At 41.3% G+C, this 22783-nt stretch overlaps 4 protein-coding genes across 4 annotated transcripts; 3 read left to right on the forward strand and 1 right to left on the reverse strand.

The window, feature by feature from the left end:
• Positions 1-562: 562 nt before the first annotated feature.
• Positions 563-1816, forward strand: gjc2 (gap junction protein gamma 2). The gene has a single exon (XM_030774087.1). The coding sequence runs from the start codon at positions 563-565 to the stop codon at positions 1814-1816; it is 1254 nt and encodes a 417-aa protein (XP_030629947.1).
• Positions 1817-5064: 3248 nt separating this feature from the next.
• Positions 5065-7992, forward strand: iba57 (iron-sulfur cluster assembly factor IBA57). Its single transcript, XM_030775354.1, has 3 exons — positions 5065-5513; positions 6093-6445; positions 7008-7992. The coding sequence occupies exons 1-3, from the start codon at positions 5164-5166 to the stop codon at positions 7397-7399; spliced, it is 1095 nt and encodes a 364-aa protein (XP_030631214.1). The 5' UTR covers positions 5065-5163; the 3' UTR covers positions 7400-7992.
• Positions 7993-8119: 127 nt separating this feature from the next.
• On the reverse strand, positions 8120-10419 carry jmjd4 (jumonji domain containing 4). The gene is made up of 6 exons (XM_030775694.1): positions 10149-10419; positions 9855-10020; positions 9636-9761; positions 9141-9408; positions 8628-8774; positions 8120-8459 (listed from the first exon to the last, which is right to left on the reverse strand). The coding sequence occupies exons 1-6, from the start codon at positions 10390-10392 to the stop codon at positions 8151-8153; spliced, it is 1260 nt and encodes a 419-aa protein (XP_030631554.1). The 5' UTR covers positions 10393-10419; the 3' UTR covers positions 8120-8150.
• Positions 10420-11138: 719 nt separating this feature from the next.
• Positions 11139-22003, forward strand: snap47 (synaptosome associated protein 47). Its single transcript, XM_030775445.1, has 6 exons — positions 11139-11204; positions 11632-12178; positions 12945-13450; positions 14980-15101; positions 18972-19138; positions 21708-22003. The coding sequence occupies exons 2-5, from the start codon at positions 11685-11687 to the stop codon at positions 19116-19118; spliced, it is 1269 nt and encodes a 422-aa protein (XP_030631305.1). The 5' UTR covers positions 11139-11204; positions 11632-11684; the 3' UTR covers positions 19119-19138; positions 21708-22003.
• Positions 22004-22783: the final 780 nt, after the last annotated feature.

Raw genomic sequence — 22783 nt, forward strand, 5'->3', positions numbered from 1 at the left:
AGATGTTTGAGAAAAATGTAGATGGGTGGATGGATACAGTTCCATGAGCAAATGACAAAGTCTAAAAATGACAAGGAAAATTTTCTTTTTACATAGTTAAATGTATTGCTTGTTTACTCTTACAAAAATGAATACTTCCAAACCGCCATGTAATACCTGTTGATTACCATAGTGACTTGCCAGAACATTCTTGGACAGTGATGGAGGACTCGTGAAAGCTACTGTAAGCTTAGTAGTGTAAGCTATGTCATTCATTACTGTGGCTTTGACAGTGTGCTACTACTTGTAGAAACTGGACATGATCTATGTTTCTGGCAGGCGCAATGGAAGCTAACCTGTAGTAACTATGTTTATTCAGACCATCACAAATGATCAGAACTTTTTCATGTTTTATCTAAATTCACTCGCCAGTGATTTGCTGATTAAATGTTAAATAAAATAAAATAAAATAAAATAAAATAAAATAAAATAAGTCTGTACATTTCAGGCTGCTGATCTGTGATTCCCTCTCTCTCTTTCTTCATCTCTCTCTCACTCTGTAGATTTTAGCTGAACAGCCTTTATGAGCAACATGAGCTGGGGTTTTCTCACCCGTCTTCTGGAAGAAATCCACAACCACTCCACGTTTGTGGGTAAAGTGTGGCTCACTGTTCTCATTATCTTCCGCATCGTTCTAACGGCAGTTGGGGGTGAGTCCATCTATTCGGACGAGCAGACCAAATTTACCTGCAACACCAAGCAGCCTGGCTGTGACAACGTGTGTTACGACGCCTTCGCTCCGCTCTCTCATGTCCGCTTCTGGGTCTTTCAGATCATTATGATCTCCACCCCGTCAATTATGTACCTGGGTTACGCCATTCACAAGATTGCCCGCAGCTCAGAGGAGGAGCGCCGCAAACAGCGCCGTCACCACCGGAGGAGCCGTCACGGAAGGTGGAGAGGTAACCATCAGCTGGAGGAGGTGCTGGAGGAAGAGGAAGAGGATGACGCAGAGCCAATGATCTATGAGGAGAGCCTGGAAGTTCAGGAGGCCAAAGCCTCAGAAGTGGAAAAGTGTCCTCAGAAACATGACGGCAGACGCAGAATCATGCAGGAGGGACTAATGAGGATATACGTTTTCCAGCTCTTGTCCCGTGCTGTGTTTGAGGTGGGCTTTTTGGCAGGCCAGTATCTCCTCTATGGTTTCCACGTGAAGCCTTTGTTCGTATGCAACAAAGTACCATGTCCGCACAATGTAGACTGCTTTGTGTCACGGCCAACGGAGAAGACCATCTTCCTGCTCATCATGTACGTGGTGAGCTGTCTATGTCTTCTACTCAATGTGTGTGAGATGTTTCACCTGGGCATAGGGACCTTCCGTGACACGCTGCGTAAGCGGAGAACCAAGGGGAGGCGACCTTCCTACAGCTACCACTACTCCAGGAACATTCCAGCATCTCCGCCGGGATACAACCTGGTCATCAAGGCAGACAAGCCTGGCAGGATGCCCAACAGTATCATTTCCCATGAGCAGAACCTGGCCAACGTGGCCCAGGAGCAGCACTGCGCCAGCCCAGACGAGAACATCCCATCTGACTTAGCCAGTTTGCACCATCACCTGAAGGTGGCACAAGAGCAACTGGACATGGCCTTTCAGACATACAACAACAAAAACAACCCACAGACTTCAAGAACAAGCAGTCCAACCTCTGGGGTCACCATGGCAGAGCAGAACAGGGTCAACTCAGCCCAGGAGAAACAGGGGGCAAGGCCCAAATCAGGAGTTGAGAAAGCTGGGACATTGGTGAAAAATGGCAAGACTTCAGTATGGATTTAGAGTCACTCATCAGGTCCTCATCAACAGGGCCAGTTGTTCATTGGACCATTGAACTTTGGATATTTAATAAGAGAAAATGTTTTCACTGGATAAAACTGAACTAAACTAAAAGGGAACTAATAGAGAGGATAATCTAATGGTACGTTTATAGTCTTATGGACTGGACACAAAGGACCCCACACACATCAAACTATTTTGTGAGCATTTGCAGGAGGAGACCTTGTAGAGTAAGATGTAGCTTATTTTAACTGGGTAGCATTCACCTTGCTTTATCCACTGTACGTATAATTACCTCAACGTGATAGCAAATATATCTGTACATTGTTTGTGTTCAGTTCTGTCCAAAGGTTCTCATTAATGAAAAGCACAGAATATGGACCATATAATCAAATAAAGCACCAAGTATGTTTATTTTTCTTTTGGTTTAAGTGGTCTGGACTACACCTTGATTTGTTTCCATCATGTCTTTAACCACTACATGCAAATATTTTATTTATGTTGCACTAAAGTTAATGAGGTAATAAAAGATATTTTGACCTGACTAAGGGTATCATTCTTGCTACTAATTTGAATAAGGTGGATGTCAGAAAAAAATAGTATAAAAGCAGTGGTCACCTTTATATCTATCTTTTATTAGAGAACAATTCATGACACTTTGAGGACAGTATAAGTGCCAGGTTGTGTCTCCATCATCAGTTAGCACAGTCTTCATTTTGGATCATTAGGTTTTAAAAGTAGCACAGGTAATGTACATTGTAATCTCTTTGATTGTTCAGACACTGAAATTTTGCTCTTGAATTAGAATAGTCACGTGTTTTTTATGTTTGTTTTCCACTTTGTCACTCTCATCTTTGAAGAAAGAGCAACATCAAAAGCGTTCAACAAGTTTTGGGTTGATGATATGTTGGTTATTTCTTTACTTTCACACAGTAAATTTAAGTGCAAGATAGACGGGAAAAAAGGTATAAGAATCATTCTTACAACATTATAGTTAACATTTTAAGACGAAGTGTTGAGTACACAACATGTAATAACCTCAGCAATGCACTCAGTGGTATACATACAACAAAATGTTTCAGTTCCCGTGTTGTTTAATATGAGTTAATTCAATCACAAACACTAACAAATTGCATCATCAACATTATTATTATTATTATTATTATTATTATTATTATTAGTGGTAATAATATCAGTAATACTTTGATCATAACTTTGCTGTACATAATTTCTTGAAGTGTATGGAATATATTCAAATTGTTTATTATTTTAAAATAATATTGACAGTTTTTTCACTTTCAAAATGATTCCTCTCAAAAGATGTGCCTTAATTTAAGATTGTAATAATGATGTTTTTGTCTTAAGAAATAAATTTTATGATTAACTTAACGATGGGTCATTGTCACTGATCAACTGATCATAATGTCTGTTCAATAGGAAAAAACTAATGTTTCTGAGACACATTCAAGAATAGAATGAATCATAATAGAGAAAAACACATGTTTATTTAATCTGTGACCAAAGAAAAAAAAGGTCAACTCCAAGAATGGAAAAGTTGAAAGAATGAAGCATTACATGATTAGAATTTGAAAGATATACGGACTAAATTAATGATCTTAATCTTATTTTATAACACATTGTTATGATCTGCTTTGGTCCTGCAGGCCTCCATTCAAAGGAATGTCCAAGCTATATTTACTGTATCTGTTTGCTGTATGTGGCTGTTCTTCTGTGTGTCTTGACCTTTTACTAAAATGAGGTGTGACAGGACACAATTATTAACTAGTTTTGTAAAGAGGGAAGCTCAGAATGAAAGAAATACTTACACAGAGATACTTGCATTATTTCAGAAAATTTGCTTTTTTCTTCAAGAAAGGAAAAGCATAGAAAACATCACCAAGAAGTGGGCAGAATCTTGAAATTCAAATGTGAAAGGAAAATAGAACAACTGAATAGAACGCACAATGCCAAGTATCTGCACTATTTGTGAGGTCCAAAAAATACAAAAAATGGCATGTTTTCATAAAGTCATACTTGTAGACAATGGAAACTGATTTAACCGTCGACTGAAGAGTAAAGCACAGTAAAACATCTCTGAGATTCATTATAGAAATTTCCAAACCTACCATCATACTGAGTTATGTAGACAGCCAGTGTGGATGGCTAAAACACATCTGTGTACACTGAGGTCGTGTTGTTTATCTTGCTTCCCGTTGTCGTCTCCACACTACTGGTGTCACTGAGAAGCCAAGCGACCTTGGCCCAACTGCTATTGCTGTGGGGTTTGTTGTTTACACTCCGTGCAGCAAATCACATCATTTCTGTATCGTTATGATAGCGGTAGCTCAGGGGATATCTTCAAAAAAAAAAAAAAATAGAAAGAAGGGGGGAAAGGCCCCCACAGGACCTGAGCATTGTCTCAGAGGGAGGAAGAGTGGATCATGTCAACTGGCGGTACTATCAGCTCATGACTGGTGTTTGTGATGGTGGCATAAGTCAGGGCAAGTGTGGGTAATGGTCTCAAGGGGAGAACTGTGTCCTTGTGACAACCCACAGACTTCAACTGTGAGAGAGAGAGAGAGAGAGAGAGAGAGAGAGAGAAAGAGAGAGAGCGATAGAGAGAGAGACTCTACTTTGTAAACACAAACAGCATGATGTCAATCTGAGGGGGCTCATCTCAGTAAAAAATAGAACCCTGAAAAATTACTGCAAAAAGATAGAGAAAATATACCTTTGTAAGCAATTATAAAATATATAAAAATACAGACTGGAGTACTTAAATTTATTAAGTAAGGAGCTTAATTGCTCAAGATATGCTTAGAACGTACAGGTGTTTTTTTTTTTCTTTTTCATAAATTATAATTTACAGTGTGTACTTTTTTTTTCTCCAATAGAAGCCATCGACAATAGTATTTTCATGTATTTTCGGTCGTCAAAATTGTTTGTGGACCCTTTCCTCCGTAAGGCATAATGCAGTGACATGAGAAAACGTGTATATTTAAAAACAGCTCTAAGCAAAATGTTCACTTCGCTTTACGTTGCGGTGCCATTCTTATTGCTGGGCTGAAAAAAGAAAACAGATCAAATTTCTGAATTTCATCTCCGAATTTAGATTTTATATTTCAGTTGTCCGGCGGTCTTCACAGGTGTCAGCCATCAGTAGTTAGTGGTTCTGAAAGTCCTGCAATATTCTTTTTGCGCTGTACTTCGCAAAGCATTGTGGGAAACAAAATGGTTGGTCCGAAGTTTAGGTAATCGTTGACATGGCGTTACAGGATTGCTCTCATTTATACGTCTCTGTTTTGTGACAGCTCGTCTCAGCTGCAGTTACATAAAAAGTAAACAAAGCAATGCATCCTCTAGGAATATTTCACTCCCGTTTGGCGTATTTTCGGAAAAACGCTTCTCAGTGGCTCGCGCTCTCATCATCAGTTTTGCTACATGGCAGTGGTTACGGTCAAGCAAAGACATTTTTTAGAAAATACAGCGCGGATCAACCGAAGGCTAACCCGGGGCAGTTTGTCTGTTACAGCCTATCGCATAGAAGCCTGATAAATATACATGGACAGGATACCAGCTCATTCCTTCAAGGTCTTATAACTAATGACATGGGACTTCTGGATGACGAGGAACTACAAGCCATGTATGCTCACATGTTAAATGTTCAAGGAAGAACATTGTATGATATCATCATATACAGGTAGGTTCATTTTTGCGGTCGTGTTAAACTCGTCCTATTACAATACATAGTGCGCAAAAATGGCATGGATCTTTCGTGCATGTGATAGAACCATTCTGGGTAAGTTGCGTAGTAATGCAGGGAGCGCAGTGAATGTGTTACGGTTATTTATTCACATTCACGGATCAAGATGCTGTCACTGTGTCAAGCTCACAGCACACGTATAGTTTATCGGTCATAACTTAAGACCTGTAAATATTTACCCCAACGCCAGATTTAGCGGTTATTTTAAACTTGCTTAACGTGCCAAATGATTATAAAAGAACTGCTATTATTCTGTGAGTGAATTAGAGTTTGAGCCTCCATCCAGAGTTTAATCTGAAAGGATAATCAGTATTTGGGATACAGTGTAGTCCAGGACAAGGCTCAGTCCTTAGTTAACAAACTAGCACATTTTTGGACAGGCGTGGCCAGCAATTTACTTCTGCACCACGACGATAACTTTTCTTTCTTTCTTTTTTTTTGTCAGTGAACGGTCATCTAGAGAACAAGAGGTTTTTATCGTATTAATGTCTCGTTATGTTTTCCTGTTTTCCACAGCTTTAAAGACAATCCAGAGCAACAAAACAGTGTTCTGCTTGAATGTGATTGCACTGTGAAAGACTCTGTTTTGCGACACTTAAAAGTGTACAAAATACGCCGCAAAGTGAGCATTAGCCCCCGCACGGATCTCTCGTTGTGGGCGTTGTTGCCACTGAACACAGAAGGCGCTCAGGGAAAGTCAAAACCAGACATCACTGCCGTCGACAAAGCGCTCGTCCTGGTGCCAGATCCAAGGACCGATCTCATGGGCTGGAGACTGATTACAAAAAGCCAAGTCAATCCACCAGAGGTCGTGGGTGCCTGTCAACAAGGAGACGCTGTGGACTATCACAAGCATCGCTACACAATTGGTATAGTTGATAAGATTTAACTCAGATTTTAAACATGGTAGGCTTTTCTTCTTGAAAAGCTGTTTCACCTGCATGGTTTCACCCTACCCAAATTCAGACCCAGAACGATTTAAGATACAGATGCCTGTCAGGACCTTGAGAAAGCAGAATAAGTTGTTTGTATTATTGTGGAGCAAAAACCTGCATTCCTCTATAAGTTTCTGGAAGAAGATTCCTGCTTTAGAATAACACATAAGATATGTCTGTTGGGAAATATGTTTTAGGGACTTCTTGCTAATGGTAACTAATGAGACAAAGATGGAAAGTTGTTGCCAAAGCGGAGTTCTCATATGCAAAACTGACTGTAGGGTAGTTGTTATAATGAAGATAACACTCAAAAGTTCGTAACATTTTCTACCGATTAACTTGTCTGACAGTTTTATTCACAGTGATTTTGTCAAGCTCAAGTCTGACGTCTGTAGGTTTATTTTACCTTTCATGATCTCACCACAGCATGACCACTGCCCAGTTTTGTCTCTTAGCATCAGTCTGGTGTCTTAACCATTTTCAATGTTTGCTGTAGGATTACCGGAGGGAGTCAAAGACCTACCCCCTGGAGATGCACTTCCATTGGAGTCCAACCTCGTCTACATGCAGGGCATAAGCTTCAGCAAGGGCTGCTACATCGGTCAGGAGCTGACTGCCAGAACTCACCACACAGGAGTAGTGCGTAAGCGCCTGATGCCCCTTAGCCTGTCATCTCCTGCCGAAGACTTAGAGGAAGGAGCCTCTCTACAAACACAGGCAGGGAAGCCAGCGGGGAAACACAGGACTGGGCTAGGGGACCTTGGGTTGGGCCTTATCCGTCTGGCCCACGCCAAAGAGCCTCTAATACTAAAGTCCTCTGAGGACACAACCGTGACTTTACAGGCATCTGTCCCAGAGTGGTGGCCTAAAGATCCTAAAAGTCAGTGACGGAGCAGGAGGAGCATGCACTAAAAGACTTGGCTATAGGAGAGAGAGGAAGGCTTCCTTTAACCAAAACTCCGTTAGGATCTTTTCCGTCATTGGTTACCATTCTGAATCTTTCCCCTGTGCGGTGCTGAACATAGGGCTCTGGTTGTTTAGTTTTGAAAATGTTGCGGGTTTTTTGTGGTTTGTTTGTTTGCTGGAAATGTGCTGAACGAGATATTGAAGCGAACAAATATTTATGCAAGTTTTCGAGAGTTACGACACTCAACCACACAGCTTAAGATGTCACTTTCCTACTGTGAAATCTTAGTTTAAAGTATTTAAACTTGAACTTGACTTTATAATAGAAAAGTTGCATTTGACCTCACTTCGTAGACCAAATGTTTGTTTCAATAGTACAGTATTGCTTAACTCTGCTTTAAAAGGGGTTCCACAAAATCTAAATCTGTTTGGTCCACACCAAAAGTATATATACTAAACTTCAAATGAACATGGAAAATGTGTTCTACCTGATGAATCATCATATTTCATTAAACAGCACTGTACACATAATCATAACCATATTCTTTGGGCACTCTTTGAATGTAATCATGTTTCAAAATCACAATGAATGCAAACCCACAAGAGGTTTTATGTCCTGTGATTTTATTTATTATCTGATGAAACTTGGAGTTAAAAGCCAATGTCATCTCAGCAGGCCATAATAAGGTGGAGTTGTCGCGATTGTGTGTGTGATTAAAAGACACTGCTTCCCTTACATAATGGAGTTCATGGCTTCCCTTATCTCCTGCAGCAGGTCGTCAGGCTTAAAGCTAAGAGCAGACGGTTCCAGTCTCTTGAAATCCTCATTGCTAAGCAACATTTCCAGTATCTGAGTCACCCTCTGAAGGTCAAAGGCTGCATGGTGAGGACCCAGGGCACACAGGGTCTCCGAGGCAACACTCTCACAGGTTGATGCGGTTTCAGGACAGGAGTTCAAAAAGGAAATTCGGTTGCATGCAATAGTTTTTAAGAAAGAGGCAAATTCTTTATAGTCAATTCCAGTACAGGACTTCATGATGACCTGATTAGGGGAAGAGAAAAAAAATCAGCACATCAGAAAAGCACACTAAATATGCCATTGCTTCTAATTTGTTTAATTGTTCAAAGTCAACATATATTCTGATTAAAATATATCAAATGCACCTCTTGGGATACGATCACTATAGACGGAACCAGACAGTTCCTGTACCTGACAGTGCTGGTGCCAGGACTCCATGGTGTCTCGCCACTCCTCTATCTCTCTCTGAACAGAAGAGAGCTCCTGCTGAAGGAACTCCCACATAATATCCAAATTACAACCATTCAGCCAATTATGGTTAATGGAGATGGTGTCCTCCTATGACCGAAAAAACATTATTTCAGAGTTTCACTGAATGGCCATCAATTGATCACATTAATATTGTTTACAAATCACATGTCAACCTTTGGCTGACTTGTAGCAACTGAGGATCTTAACGAGCAGAAATGGCAGCTAGGTGCTTTTTAAAAACGCAATTGAATGTTTTTTGCAATAATCAGACTGAAGTGTTTGTGGGGTAGTATAAACATAACTGACTCTGAGTTTATTAGAATGCTAAACTTTAACACAGATTTTCACCTGAAACACATTAGTTACAACTCATGGTCTACCACTCTGGGATAGTTAACAACATGTCTAACCATCACACACATTTTTTTGTAGCGATAACACCACAGGTCTTACCAAATTGTAAACCTGATGATGCCAACCGCTTGGTACAAAGATGATCTCTCCAGCCTCCTGAATGATCTCCAGGGGCTGACAGGCCTCTTCAAAGTGTGGAAACTGGTCTTTGTCCTGAAGCACTGGTCCCGTCACGTCGTACGCCAGGTTGCCATGGCAATCCCTCAGAAACTCCTCTTGTCCGGGCGGGTACAGAAGCCATTTCTTCCTGCCACACACGTTTGCCGACCAGCTGTAGGAGCGGAACACATCCGCATGAAAAGGTGTCCTGGAAAGAGAAGGAGACGAATCTAACAATCTGTACCAAAGCTTTAGCACATGTATCCTCTGAGAATGGCCAGGTTTATTCCTCTGAGGGGAATATGTGAGCTCTGTCTTAGATCAGTCGTTCAGCATAGGACGCTACTTTGTCATCGTGAGATAAAGCATCACATAAGTTACCCACATAGGTTCAGACTCTAGTAACATAAATACAGGCAAATGGGATTTACATACCATGAGCCTTTGGGTCCCATGTAGACAAAACGATAGTCATCCACTTCAATGGTATCCCAGTACTCATTCAGCCAATCAGAGGAGAAGTATATAGGGGTTCTATAGGCGTTGTGTTCAGGGAAGTTCCTACAGTAAACAGAACCGGCAGACGGTGTCTCAGTGAGGTAATAAGGATGGAGTGACTAGCAGCCAGTATTTGATTCTAGAGATTGGCCGTACCTCATCATATGCCAGTCTTTCAGGTAGAGACATCCCTTTGGTGAAGAATGCCCATTCTGGATGTATTCTCTCCAGTACTGAATAAATTCTTTAAAGGGCATGATTTGCTTGGGGTTGGCATTGTATTCCTTTGTATTGCAGTTTGCTACAGGAACTTCGGTCTCAGCTTGTGGCAGAGATACAGTGACATCCGTTACAAGGTGAGACAGTGGTCAGAACAGAATTCAACAAATTTACTGAACAAAAAATTAAATCATAAATCGGTTAAACATTAAATCAAATTCTTATCCTTACCAAATTCCTGCAAGAGTTTTTGAAAATTAGGTTTTCCTTCTTCTGTAACCCACTGTTTCCTGCAGTTCCAATCTTCGGTGAATCTCCTCGAAAACATACAGGGCTGATTTGAAAGCAAGTAGTTCTTGAAGAATTTTGAGTAGGATATATCTTTCTCTATGTAATCAACGAAGTGCGAGGAAAACTCTTGTTGTCCTTGCCTTTTGACAAGATTGCAACAATTATGAAAGGTCTCCCTGTCCATGTCGTCATTAGCTTCGCCAGTTATAACTAGAAATACCCAAGCTATCAAAATGAATACCTATTTATATATTCATATCTATTCCTATTTCGTTTAAAAAATCAGAAACACTGCCAGGTCACGTCGTCATATTTATATTGTACAGAACATCAGGTTAATTAAAACTGTCTATACTTTGGTAAATACACTCCTAAAACAAAGTCGTTGTATCACCGAACGCCGATTATTTGTATGGCCACTCGCGACTTTTTATCGCATGCATTTTTGCACGCATGGCTGTACAGCTATCATTTTTCGTTGCTGTCCAGGGGACCGATTTCACTGGTACACCTTACGAGCCTTTTTTTTTTTGCTATACGGCATTGCACATAGTCCAAAATGGTTTACGATTTTAATCAGCGTAATAGTGAAACTGTGAAATTAATTGCAGTAACATGGTTTCTCCCCTGATGCGATTACTCCCTCGAGTGAGGACGTGGGCAAAACATTTTTAAAACATTTGTGTTGGAACGTTAGCACTCTAAAGGAGTTTCCAGGACGGACAGTAAATAAGACTTTGTTAAAGAATTACAGCTTCCGGACTCGCTACTGTAATGTTTACATCGTGGGAAAGACCGTAAGGTTTCACAACACTAGAAAACGTTTTAAGACAGCGCAAAAAACGTTCTAATAAATGATTCGCAGCACACTGAGATGCAATCTACAGAAAATCCTAATTTTATCAGATGTGGCGTATTGTTCTTTTCATATCTCTGTGCGCATTTAAATAGCCGCCTTGACATATGTCGTTCGGTCGTGCTGGAGTTATCTGAAAGGTAAATTTCGGTTATAGTTATGTGTTGTTCATGGGAATCAGTCAGAATTTATTATATGATTTTTTGCACGTACACACTTTCTGGTAATATTGCTATTTAGTTAGTTAGCGATGTTGCGTCCTTTGATCTCATAACGCATCTTGAGACATAAAACCATTCGCTATCTTTTCGTATGTACATAAGCCTCCTCTTACGTCAGGGGAATGAAGTCTTTCTTAGCACCTAGTCTCGCACTTAGGAACAGGAATGGATGGATAACGGAAATAATTCCTCCGACGTTATTTAACCAGTTCTAGGTCATAGCATGTTTATAGAGTACACAAAATATGGTTCTTCATAATCACGCAGTGTTCATTGTTAAACCTACATTATATCATAACTGATGTGTTAGCACTGAATATAACGACTATCTTTGCATCTGGAGTAGGTGAGCTCCAGCCCCAGGCATCAGTGAGAGAGAGGAAGTAGATTGGGGTCAAGATGAGTCGGGACACACCCATCCACAGCTGGCCTGGCTCCTACTACATCAACAGCGAGAAGCGCTGGGTGAGTGGAACCCTCTGTCTGACACGGACCACCTTACGCTTCACCACCGACCAGAGCAAGGACAGCCTGGCCAGCATACGCCTGTCACGCGTCATGGAGCTCAAAATGGAATCGTCCAGTTTCATTTTCGGCAGCCTGACCGTGCTGGAGGAGGGTAACATTAAACACTGGTTCAGCTCTCTTCGCCCCAACCGCGTCACCGTGTACAACGTGATTGAGCACTTCTGGAGGGAGAGGCTGCTCTCTCCCACCGAGCCCCAGGGGGCTGAGGCCCCAATCAGTAAGGGCAGGGAGCTGATAAGCCTGGTTTCTGGAGCCCAGAGGAGGCTGGAGGACACAGGGAAGGTCCTGAACCACCAGGGAGAGCAGTTTGACAACATGATGCAAGACTTGGATAAGATTGAGTCCAACCTGGGTGTGGCAGACAAGTAGGGAGCTTTGATTTGATTTTTGAGTTGGATTGTGTTGTCAGTAGCCTCCTCTTTGAGGATAGAGTCTGAATGGTTTTCCTGGGTATTGTGTATTTCTGTGGGATCATCAGCTTTATAAGTGTACCTTCTTGGTGTAATGGAATTTTCTCTGATGTAGACTTCAGAGGAGACTCCTGAGGTCTGTTTCAAGTGAAATGTGCTCTAGTTATCCTTTGCATGATAGTCTTAGAGAAAAAGAGCAATGCTAAGATCCAGCCAGAACGCTGACATCGTGAAGACTGTTTCCAAATGTCAAAATCCCTTGCACTAAATTACAGTTGAATTCACACAGAGCCAGTCCAAAACGACATTCCGGTACAGTCGTGAATTAATGATATGTTATATGTAGAAAACAAAATTGTAGAATGATATGTTATATGTAGAAAACTATTATCAGTGGAGCAAACTTTGGAGATCTGTAATATGTTACTGATGTGGGGAAAAACATAATCTTCTTATGGAATTGCTTCAGAGTAGAGAAAGTTGCCTGATTGTAATTAAGCTATGAATTTTAAGAATATTTTGATGTCATTAGAGTCTTTCAGTGAAGGCATTAGGAAAGTTTGGCATTACTGTCAATTGTTGTTGCATCACCCTAATGTCTTTATGCTGTATTACATCAAAATGTAACTGAAGTTTGTCACCACCAAAACAAGCAACTGCCTGTATGTGTTAGTGAATTTGTAAATTCACAAGCATTGCGACCTCACCCCTTTGTTGTTAGGTTACTTTCAGAACTGGAGTGTCCATCCTGGTGGCCCTTTGGCAAACTGCCCTGGAAGACTCAGCAGGACACCAAGAGCGAGGCTGCGGCCACTGCCAAAGCCGCGTACACCAAGGGATCAGGCAAAGGTCACAGGGTCATCACCAGTATCCCGGCAATCGTCTCCAAAGGTGGGAACTCGGACCTGAAGCCAGGCTGTCTGGTTGTGCTGGTGTCCTCTCTGGAGGTGAGAGACGCCAGCTCTCAGCTCCTCCACAGCTTTCAGAGGGAGGAGGTGGACGACATTCGCGTGCACAACCCTTACGAGATCAGCGTGCGACAGCGCTTCATTGGCAAGCCCGACATCTGCTACAGGCTCTTGTCAGCCAAGATGGCGGAGGCTCTGGCTGTTTTAGAGATCCAGTATAAGAAGAAGGTGGAGTACACGGGGGAATACGCCGCGTTTCAGGGCACCCCAGCCGCATCGCCGTGTGGCTCAGAGGGTTTGGGCGCCTTTTGGACTGCAGGTAGGTTCTCAGGGTGTTTTTCTCACCACAGTTTGCAAACTCTGTGGTGGTTACTGTTTGTTTTGCTCTGATTTGGTGTTTAAAAATTAGAGTAACGGCTTCATGTTAAGTGATTTTTTTTACAGATTTATGCAGATGTTCAGTCTGTTTTAAAACATTGATTAGTCTGACACTGCAGTTTTTATAAAGCAGGAAAAATGGTAGTTCTCAGTATGCTTACAGAATACAGCCAACACCTAACTTCTGTAAGATTCTTGTAACCTTATAACTTTGCCTGATGAGAAAAATTATGTGTTATGATGCGCACTGGTCTTTGGTTCATGATCAGAAAGGAAAGTAAAAATAACATGAACTGGGAAGTGATCCATCATCTATGAGCTCTGATAACAGGTTTTTGCTAGAGGCCTGGTATACAGACAGTTTATTTGTGTTAATCTTCCATTCCACTGTTCTACTCATTCGTTCATGCCAATGAAACCAGGGTAGTGTGCTGCCAAGCAGATCCATTCCTGTAAATGAGTCAGTGAGACACGTAGTGTCATCAAAAACCTGCGCACATACCTGCCTACCAGGAGTGACTTTGGATAGCCAAGTCTTAGAATTACCAATAATTCACCTGTCCTGTGAAATGGTTAGAAATTCAAGTTGCAGTTTGACCACTAGGTGGCAGCTAAAGTCTGTTTTTGAAAAGGAGGAAAACCACAACTGATATTTATTGAGGAACGTCTTATGATGTGTGTGCATCTGAAGAGATGTGTTGAAATGATAAAAAGTACTGACTTGTGTTTCTTTTTTTTATTTGGGGTTAATTATGTAGATTAATATTCCATTTCTATTCATGTTGTGGAATCACTGCTAGACAAAGTAGATTCAGTTAAATCACTTGCTACCAGACCCTGAGGTGAAATTGATTATGTGCAATGTGAGTTTTTTTTTTATTTTATATATATATATATGTTGTTGATGCCTTGATGTGGTGTTTGAGAAAAATCAAGTTGATGGAATGGGTTTCAACAGGCAAAATGTAAAGGGAAATATGCTTTAGAGTGACTCAGAAATTTCTTAGAGAGGAATTATGCTTGGAACCATGATTTAGCCTGTAGTTTCCCTTCATATTGGGATGTTGATAATAAGCCATTATATTATATTATATTATATTATATTATATTATATTATATTATATTATATTATAATATGTTAGTAAACACTGGTCAGTGGACAGCAGCTGTACTCCTGCAGAGCTGTGGTACATGCAAGCTTTAGCTCAAATCCTAAACACACTCACACACACACAAATACTCACATAAACACATAAACACACACACCACAGTTCAGCCATTGCCAGCCCTGATGAGTATGGTAAGGGCAGAATTAGATGCTGTGTGTTAAGAGTGGACAGAGGATGACTGCAGTCCCTGTGTCTGTGTGAGGTAATGGCTCTCCACTCCAGGCCTGGGTAGTCTTCACAGTCCCAGCTCTAGTTTGACTGAAATAACCGTGCATGTGGCTTGGTCCCTCTCCCTCCTCAGGGCAGCAGTCTGGGCAGGAGCTGGACGTCCCTGTGGAGGTGCCTGTGGGGGATCTCACTCAGGTTCAGCTCCACGTCCTGCAGCCCACTGTGACCGAGGCAGAAGCACAGGAGTTAAAACAGGTAAAAGGCACTTCTGCCCTGGTTCTCTCTCATTTTAATTCACTTCAGAGTCATGTGCTGCATTATATTTCTGTGAAAAATTCTGCTGCCTTTCAGTGGACTCCCATTTCTGTGGATAAATTCATGGCACAGGGTCAAACATGATGTATTTGAAATGAACCACAGTCTGGGTTTTTATTAATAATATAATAATAAAAAAAATCTACCAAACATTTATTAAAAAAAAAAAAAAAACTCCCACAAAAGAATGGCAGGCACTGTCCTACTATAATAACAGTTTTTTACGAATTTCATTAAAAAAAAAATAATAATAATAATAATTTTTTTTAAAATGTAGCAATATGGAAAAGCGGTTGGTCGGCATTTGCTCAGACAGCTGTAAACTGTGTCCCTTCGTACTTTCTGGTGCAATCGTGGGCGTCTGGGGCCGAGGTTTTTCCCCTACTGGGTATACATAAAGTGTCGTCATACCCAAACTTCCACTGTCCTGCCAGACTTAAGTCTTGTTAAGGTGGATCTGGACTACACAGCTACATGGTCTATGGAAGCCAGACATAAACAGTGATGCATAAACGGCCTGTCCGTTCTCCTCTCTGACTTTATTATAGGTTGCTCGCTATGTTGTTCTGCATGCGAAACCATTTCAAAACACAATATTATTGCTATGGGCGAAGATAATTCCTAGTTGGTCAACCAAAACAGGTATCACTTTCACTTCAGGATGTGTTGGGGTTTTTAGAAATGTAAGAACTGGTGGTATGTTAAAAAAGAAAAAGAATTATGCTGATGAGACGGGGGAAAATCGTCAAAGGATGGCTTTTTGCAATCTTGTTTTTGACCAGACCAGATTTCCCTATGGGATGCTGAAGCACTCAGGCGAACTGCAGATTTGTTTGGGGTGGTGTCCAAAAACCGTTGGACATATATCAATCTGGGGCATCAACAGGCAATTTCATCAAGAAATGTTAGTTCAGAACTCCACAAAGAGGGATACTATGGTGACAGCAAAGTCGAAAGTTATCAAAAGCCCTTCATTACATCCAGAAATACTCACTGGTAAATGAGACAGTCTAGTGAAGACAGGCAGTGGCTGCTGGAACAGTGGAGTAAACTTGGTTGGTCAGATGAGTCACTCTTCACTCTGATTGTAACGAGTGGATGAGTTTACACACGGTGTACACCAGCAGATACCTACAGACCTAACTTAGGGCCTGTCTCTCACAGTGATGAGGTCTCTCGGTCCTGTTCAGGTTATGGTCCTTTCAAATCCTCGGAGGCCAAGGTAAGAGCCAGTAAATACAAAACCCCTCTGAATGGAAGGAGACTCTTCCAGGATGATGATGCACTTGCTCACAGGGCGTAAGTTGTCACAGAGTGGCTCAATGAACGTGAAAAAGAGTCTATATAAACTGAGCGACACATCTATCTCAGTGACCAGATCTAACTTACACCCAAACCAATGATCTTGAAGAGTCACCTAAATGAATGTTTTCTTACCAAAATCAAAGATGGGGGGACATGTCTTCAGTAGAGTGCTTGAGACTCGTCATAGAGTTTTTGCCAGGGTGCACTGAAACTGTTTTGGCAGAATGCATTATTAAAATATATTACATTGGTGTTTTCTTTATTTTAGCAGGGACCTGTGTCAGTAACAAGCTAAAAATGATGATGAATCATTTTACAAGCCATTGTACGGCTATGAAAAGATCTCATTGAAAAATCAATGGCTTTTGTTCTTTTATCTCTATTTCCACACAAATCCATCATTATGGTGTCGTTTCTATCTCCACCGTTATTTATGCTGCCTGTGCGTTGATATTGCTGTGAGCAGATAAGTCACAAATGGTCTTTTTAAACACCGGTAAAGTTTAAGGCAATGAAAATATATACTTTTGAACACACCTAGCTCTCTTACTTGTTCCTTGCAAGATTAGGTTGTGTACTGAGGTAGATGAAAGCATAATAGAGAATAATCAGAAAGCTTTCAACATAAATTCTTTAGTTTATTCCAGATAGACATCTAATCAAAACTTAGCACTTAAAAAATACCCGATTCTTTGAATCAAGAGGGTATTGCTCAAATCGGATCAGTGTTTACGTCTGCTGAGGCTTTTTTTTTTCTTTTTTTTATGACCGGGTCCTTGAACTTCAATGGGATGATAAGAAATTAGAATAAGTAACAAACTGAAACACTTCAGTCCCCATTATTGCCAGAGCAATTGGTGTGTTTTCACTGGGTTTAATTAATGTCAGTGCATCTGAGGGTAATAATGAAAGCAAACATACAGTAATGGAGAGTAACGTGGGTTGAGTAAGCAGAAACCTCGGGTTCAGTTGGTGTCACCTTGATTCCTTCCATGGAGTTCCATAGGACACGTGGAACAATTGAAACAATGGAGTGATTTCAGACGTGTTTATGGCCAAATCCCCCACAACAGACCCAAAAGGGTCAGGTGAGGACAGTAAAGGCTAACCGTCCTGTTTGAGTCGCTTGCACAGAAGCAGAGGGCAACTCCAGTCAACTGCCTCTCATAGTCACAGTTCAGGCATATCGTACACCTACTGACCTCCTTCAGTGTGCACAGCCATTGTCACCCACAGTGCACTCCGAACAGATTTCTTTTGCCAACATTTGGTCGACCTCAGTGTGTGAAAACTGTACCTTCCAGTATAGAAACATGGAGGTAACTGGTAAAGGCAGGGAGTCGTTTCCCTTCAGGAACTGAAGACGGTTTGTGTTGCGTTACCGTGAAAGCTGAGACAGAAAAAGGCAGAACCGCTTTCGGTTTCTTTGACCGTTCCTGCGTTGGAACGTCAAGCTCACGCCGACAGGACGGTGAAATCTGACATAATGTGATCTGAATCACTTATGCGGTGAATGGTGTATAATATTAGTTTTCTGAACGGCGGTGGTGGGATTTGGAGTGAGTGTTTATTAGATTTTGCTTGGCTCTTTTTGGTTTATTTGAGTTGCTCCATTGGCCATAACATACACACACTGGCTGGTTAGGAGAAAGACCGCGGCGTAGCCAGCTAGAAGACTGAAGGTCATATTTAGACATCTGACTGACTGCTCTCCCTTTTTTTTCCCTTACTCTCTCTTCTTTTACATTCCCTGTTGATGGTCCAGCATGATGGTCAGCATACCACAGTCAAATGGACGCTGGCCCTGTCTTATGGACATTTGTCTCTATAAGGAAGATATAAATGCTCTCTCTGAAAACAGTGAGCCAAGTTCTCAGAGCTATTGAATTCAGGACAACAGTCTAAGCAGCTTCCTCCAAAATGGATGAACTATTGAGGTTTTATCAGTTTAAACAAATGCAAGTTGCAAACATGGACCATTGACCGCACTGTGCCGCCCAGTGCTTTTAGTGGGTTTCTGCTCTGTTTCGTTTTATTTATTTTTTGGTCAAGCCACTGTCTTGGAATAGAGAATTCACACACTGAAATGGTACGAATGTACTTTACTTGGATTCAAATGAAAGCATTCTGTCCACTCTGTGGTTAGCCTTAAAATTAAAAAAAAAAAAAAAGCTGCAACAGAAAGAATTTGTAATTTTCTCTCTGTTAAATCAATCAGACATATTGTTTTTTCTTGACACTTTTTTTACATTCAGAAATGGTTACTCCTTTATTTTTGAATTCCAGAACTTCAGAGTTCTCTTACCATTCCGTGTTGGACTTTGTTTGGGTCTGCCTTAGGAGAAGTTTCCATCAGGCCATTACCCATTCCATATGGCATTTAATCACATACTTGTACTTATGAAGACAACTCATTGTGATACTTGTATTGTTTTTGTTTTAAAACCATTTTTAGTTGCTGTGGTGTGATAATGTGTGTAATATTACATGTTTACTCCTGTATAGATGTTGCTGCAGTTAAAGAACTTGGCTCTGGAGGCTGAGACAGAGCTGGAGAGACAGGATGAAGCTCTGGACACGATCACGTCCACCACTGATCGTGCCACCATGAACATCGACAAACAGACTCGCCGCATGAGAAGACTGCTGTGATGTTCCGCCTCCCCATAGCAGTAAGTCAGCACCAATTCAAAAATTACAGAGAAAAAAAAGAACTCGTTTTGGGACTGAAGGTTGAGGGGACGGGGTGGGGGTACACTGTGTTCCAGTCCAGCGGCGCTGGAACAAGTTTCAAAGTGAGGGGGCAAGAACAGGGGGTAAACCCAGACCTGTAGGGGAGTCCAAGGACATCCTCCCCCAGGGAAAATTTGCTTAATTCTGGCAGCTAAATGTACCATTTTACCGCAGTTTGAGACAGAAACAGAAAGCCTAAAGACAGTGGCGTTACCAGGATATCATAGCATATGCTACATTACAACGTCGCAACTTCTAATTTGATGCAATCGAAACTGTCAAAACACCGACATCGGAGCTGAAGCCTTCAAAGCACCAATGGGACAGGAATGAATTTTCAGCGTCTAGGGTAGTCTACTTTAGATGGAATTACAAGGAAATTGTGCTTTACAGTTAAGTCATCTCAGCTGGTCATTCCACCCCTCCCTCACCACTTGCTCTTGTGCTTGGTCATAACAAAGCCAAACCGGATGTAGATTTATTAAATTAGATTTTCTAATCATTGACACTAATGAGGATGCGGTAAAGGTTTTGAAGGGTGGAGCTTGCACTCTTGCTTTACAGAGAATGAACATGTTTTTCTGCTTATTCTTGTCCAGAGCTTATATGGATCAGCTAAAGAAAGGCAGGTGTGGGCCCACCCCATAAACATAGAAATGTATCTACCTGCACAAATCAACAAGACTATAGAAGACTTTTAGAAGCGAGCTAGGTTACCGCTGCAATGGTTAACTTCTCTCTCCCTGTTTTGGCATAACATGGACGGTGTTGATTAACATAGATATTCTGAGAGCCAAAAGCTCCCCTGTTCCAGACATCATCCAAAATTTGGTGAGGTCTTGTCAGGAGGATACAAATGGTTTGAAGAGAACACCCACCCAAAAAAATGAATCTCCAAGTATTCGCTATGTTTTAAAGACATAACTGTCTAGCTAGTTCAGAAATGCGTGATGGAATGAAAAATCTGACATAACTGTCTAGCTAGTTCAGAAATGCGTGATGGAATGAAAGCTCTGTGCCCAGTGTAAGGTCACTGAGAGAAATGTTCTGAATGCTGAAATGAACTAAACATTTCAGTGAAGAAGATTTTGTGCTGTCCTACGACTCTGCTCCAGAGGGCTTTCTGATGCAAACGCAAGAGCTAGAGAGAAAATGCTAATATGATATTAGAGACAGAGCCAGAGAGGAGGCTGATCAGAGTCTGCAGGTGTAGTGGCTTTGTGCCCTGACACTTTGTGCCCTGATATCAACTACAAAGAAGCACAGGATCACCAACAAGTATATGAAGAATTATTCCTCAGCCTCATGTATTTTCCCCCACATATTCAGACATTACACAACAACTTAGGTAATAGTTCCAGTCCTGATAGTTCGCTTAAGGCTGAGTCGTCACACAGTTTGAAAGGAGCTGTGAAGTTGTAAGTACTGAAATACACCAAATTTTTTATTTTTTCCATTTTTTTTTCCTCCTCTGCTTGCTGTCTGACGTGTGCCTCATATCACACTACACTGTATTCTCACATTCTGTGAGGATGACAGTGACTAGACACTGACTGTTTGTCTTCCAAAGCACCTCATCCACACTAAGAGCCTGACTGTACAAAACCTCATTCACGTAGGAATGAGAGTAAGTGCTGTGTGATGTTTCGCTGTGTCAGGCTCACAGATGTTTTCAGAGCAGTCTCAAGATAGTTTGGCAAGGATTATAGTTCCAGTTTTCTGAGCCCAGATTAAACCTAGACCAGGACTGAAAAGGATTTTCAGCAGGGAGTCCCCATTAGCACTCAAACACAGCCTAATGGAACTGTGTGTTAAGAAAGGACACCGCAACTTTTTCGGTTTACCTTGAGTCTCGTTTTTGGGCTGTCTCTCACCGTCTGGTTGGCTTTTCTGTTCTAAGGATGCTTACAGTCAACAGTTTTCATTTGTTCCTGTGAGAACAGGAGAGCTGTTAGTTTTGTTTTTGGTTTGAGTATGTCTTCTTTCAGTCTTGCATTTGGACCTTTTTGACTCAGTCTTTTCTGAAACGCTAGGCCCTTTCACAGTCAGCCAACTAATTAAACATCCTGAGCTCGCTCTGCATATTGACACAAAGCTATGTCTGAGGTTTAATTAAAAACAGAACAAACAAACAAAAAAAACAACAACTTCTCACAACATAAACGATCCTGAAACCCCTCCCCCCTGTGTAGTCAACAGTTTATATATTACACCTCTCAACCTCACCATTATCACAACAAATAGTTAATATATTACACTTCTCAACCTCACCATTATCACAACAAATAGTTAATATATTACACCTCTCAACCTCACCATTATCACAACAAATAGTTAATTCTATGAGCTAGAACAAGATTGAAATCCAAGTCTCATAGTTTCTGAAACTGCATTAAATCTGCAGATGATTTGTTGGTCTCACATGAGTTTGAAAAAATTCCAGCAACCTTGGGAGGGCATGTGTGGAGGTCACTCCTAACGTGTGTGTACTGTCTCTTTTCTTTTTAGCTCTATGTGGACTCCAATTATGCCCCATCTCTACACCTCCTCCTGATCATGCTCTTGGTCCTCCTCCTGCTCCTCAGCTTCATGATGTTGCATGACTCACATTGAGAGAAAAACATAATGATATCATAACAATGCATTAATTAAGAGCACTTCTCAGCGCATTGTCTTTTGAGAGGAATAGAAATACACTTGAAATGACATGCTTCTGGATATTTCCGATGATGTTTTTCCAGACCCCTGTAAGTAACGCACTACATCTCAGGCTTTCCTTTCAGACCAGTTGTTAATGTTTGCATCTGCTCTGTAAATTAGTCTCCTGAAAAAAAAAAAAAAAAAAGTGAACCAACATGTGAAAAAAAAAGAAAGAAAGAACTGTTGTCTGTGACATGACTATTTTCTTTGTTGTGATCAGTAGTCAATAAACTGTTAAATAAACCTGAAATGACCTGAAAATATCTCCAGTGTTTGGTGAGTCTCTTCCCAGCAGCAGAAAACCTCAGTGCCGAGGCGTCATCGCAGCGAAGTGACTACGAAGGGTATAATATTTAACTTCCACATGTTTCTCAAATTGGAATGGGAAAGTGTTTACCATTGCAACGGCTCGGTGTCGATTCAAATGGAAATCGGACCCTTTGTAAACAGGCCCACCTGGTTTGGGTTGGAGGGGAGGGGTTGGGGTGAGGTGCTGTTATTATAACATCCTGTTGGCGCTGGTCAGTTTGCATCTGCTCGCCACCCTGTTGTGACACTTTCACGAGAGAGGGAAAAGAGAGAGACACTGCGTGAAAAGAGGTGTATTCGGCCTGGAATACATCTGTATATTCCCGGATACTCCACAGATTATCGGCTGTATCCGGCAGTTTGCAGCTCTGTTACGCGGCATGGAATACTCCTGAATATGTACCGTGTTTTGGGGTCTGCCTAGAGCCCTTAGTTGCCATGGTGAATAATCCCTTGGGGTGCTTGGAAGGGAACATTTGCACTTCACACCTTGGACCACCAGGTATCCTGCAATTGGTCAAAAGTCTTTCTTTGGATTGGTGGAGCAATGTCTTGCCCCTCCTCTAAAACCCTTC

The sequence above is a fragment of the Chanos chanos genome, chromosome 5, assembly GCF_902362185.1.
Source record: "Chanos chanos chromosome 5, fChaCha1.1, whole genome shotgun sequence".
In the NCBI taxonomy this organism is placed as follows: domain Eukaryota; kingdom Metazoa; phylum Chordata; class Actinopteri; order Gonorynchiformes; family Chanidae; genus Chanos; species Chanos chanos.

Bases quoted from the DNA above. Each gene is read 5' to 3' on its own strand.
- gjc2 (XM_030774087.1), top strand. From the start codon at position 563: ATGAGCAACATGAGCTGGGGTTTTCTCACCCGTCTTCTGGAAGAAATC.
- iba57 (XM_030775354.1), top strand. From the start codon at position 5,164: ATGCATCCTCTAGGAATATTTCACTCCCGTTTGGCGTATTTTCGGAAA. The intron at 5,514-6,092 runs GTAGGTTCATTT...TGTTTTCCACAG, and splicing joins TATGATATCATCATATACAG to CTTTAAAGACAATCCAGAGC. The intron at 6,446-7,007 runs GTATAGTTGATA...TGTTTGCTGTAG, and splicing joins CAAGCATCGCTACACAATTG to GATTACCGGAGGGAGTCAAA.
- jmjd4 (XM_030775694.1), bottom strand. From the start codon at position 10,392: ATGGACAGGGAGACCTTTCATAATTGTTGCAATCTTGTCAAAAGGCAA. The intron at 10,021-10,148 runs GTAAGGATAAGA...CTCTGCCACAAG, and splicing joins AAAACTCTTGCAGGAATTTG to CTGAGACCGAAGTTCCTGTA. The intron at 8,775-9,140 runs GTAAGACCTGTG...TTTCGGTCATAG, and splicing joins ATCATCAGGTTTACAATTTG to GAGGACACCATCTCCATTAA.
- snap47 (XM_030775445.1), top strand. From the start codon at position 11,685: ATGAGTCGGGACACACCCATCCACAGCTGGCCTGGCTCCTACTACATC. The intron at 12,179-12,944 runs GTAGGGAGCTTT...CTTTGTTGTTAG, and splicing joins AACCTGGGTGTGGCAGACAA to GTTACTTTCAGAACTGGAGT. The intron at 15,102-18,971 runs GTAAAAGGCACT...ACTCCTGTATAG, and splicing joins AAGCACAGGAGTTAAAACAG to ATGTTGCTGCAGTTAAAGAA.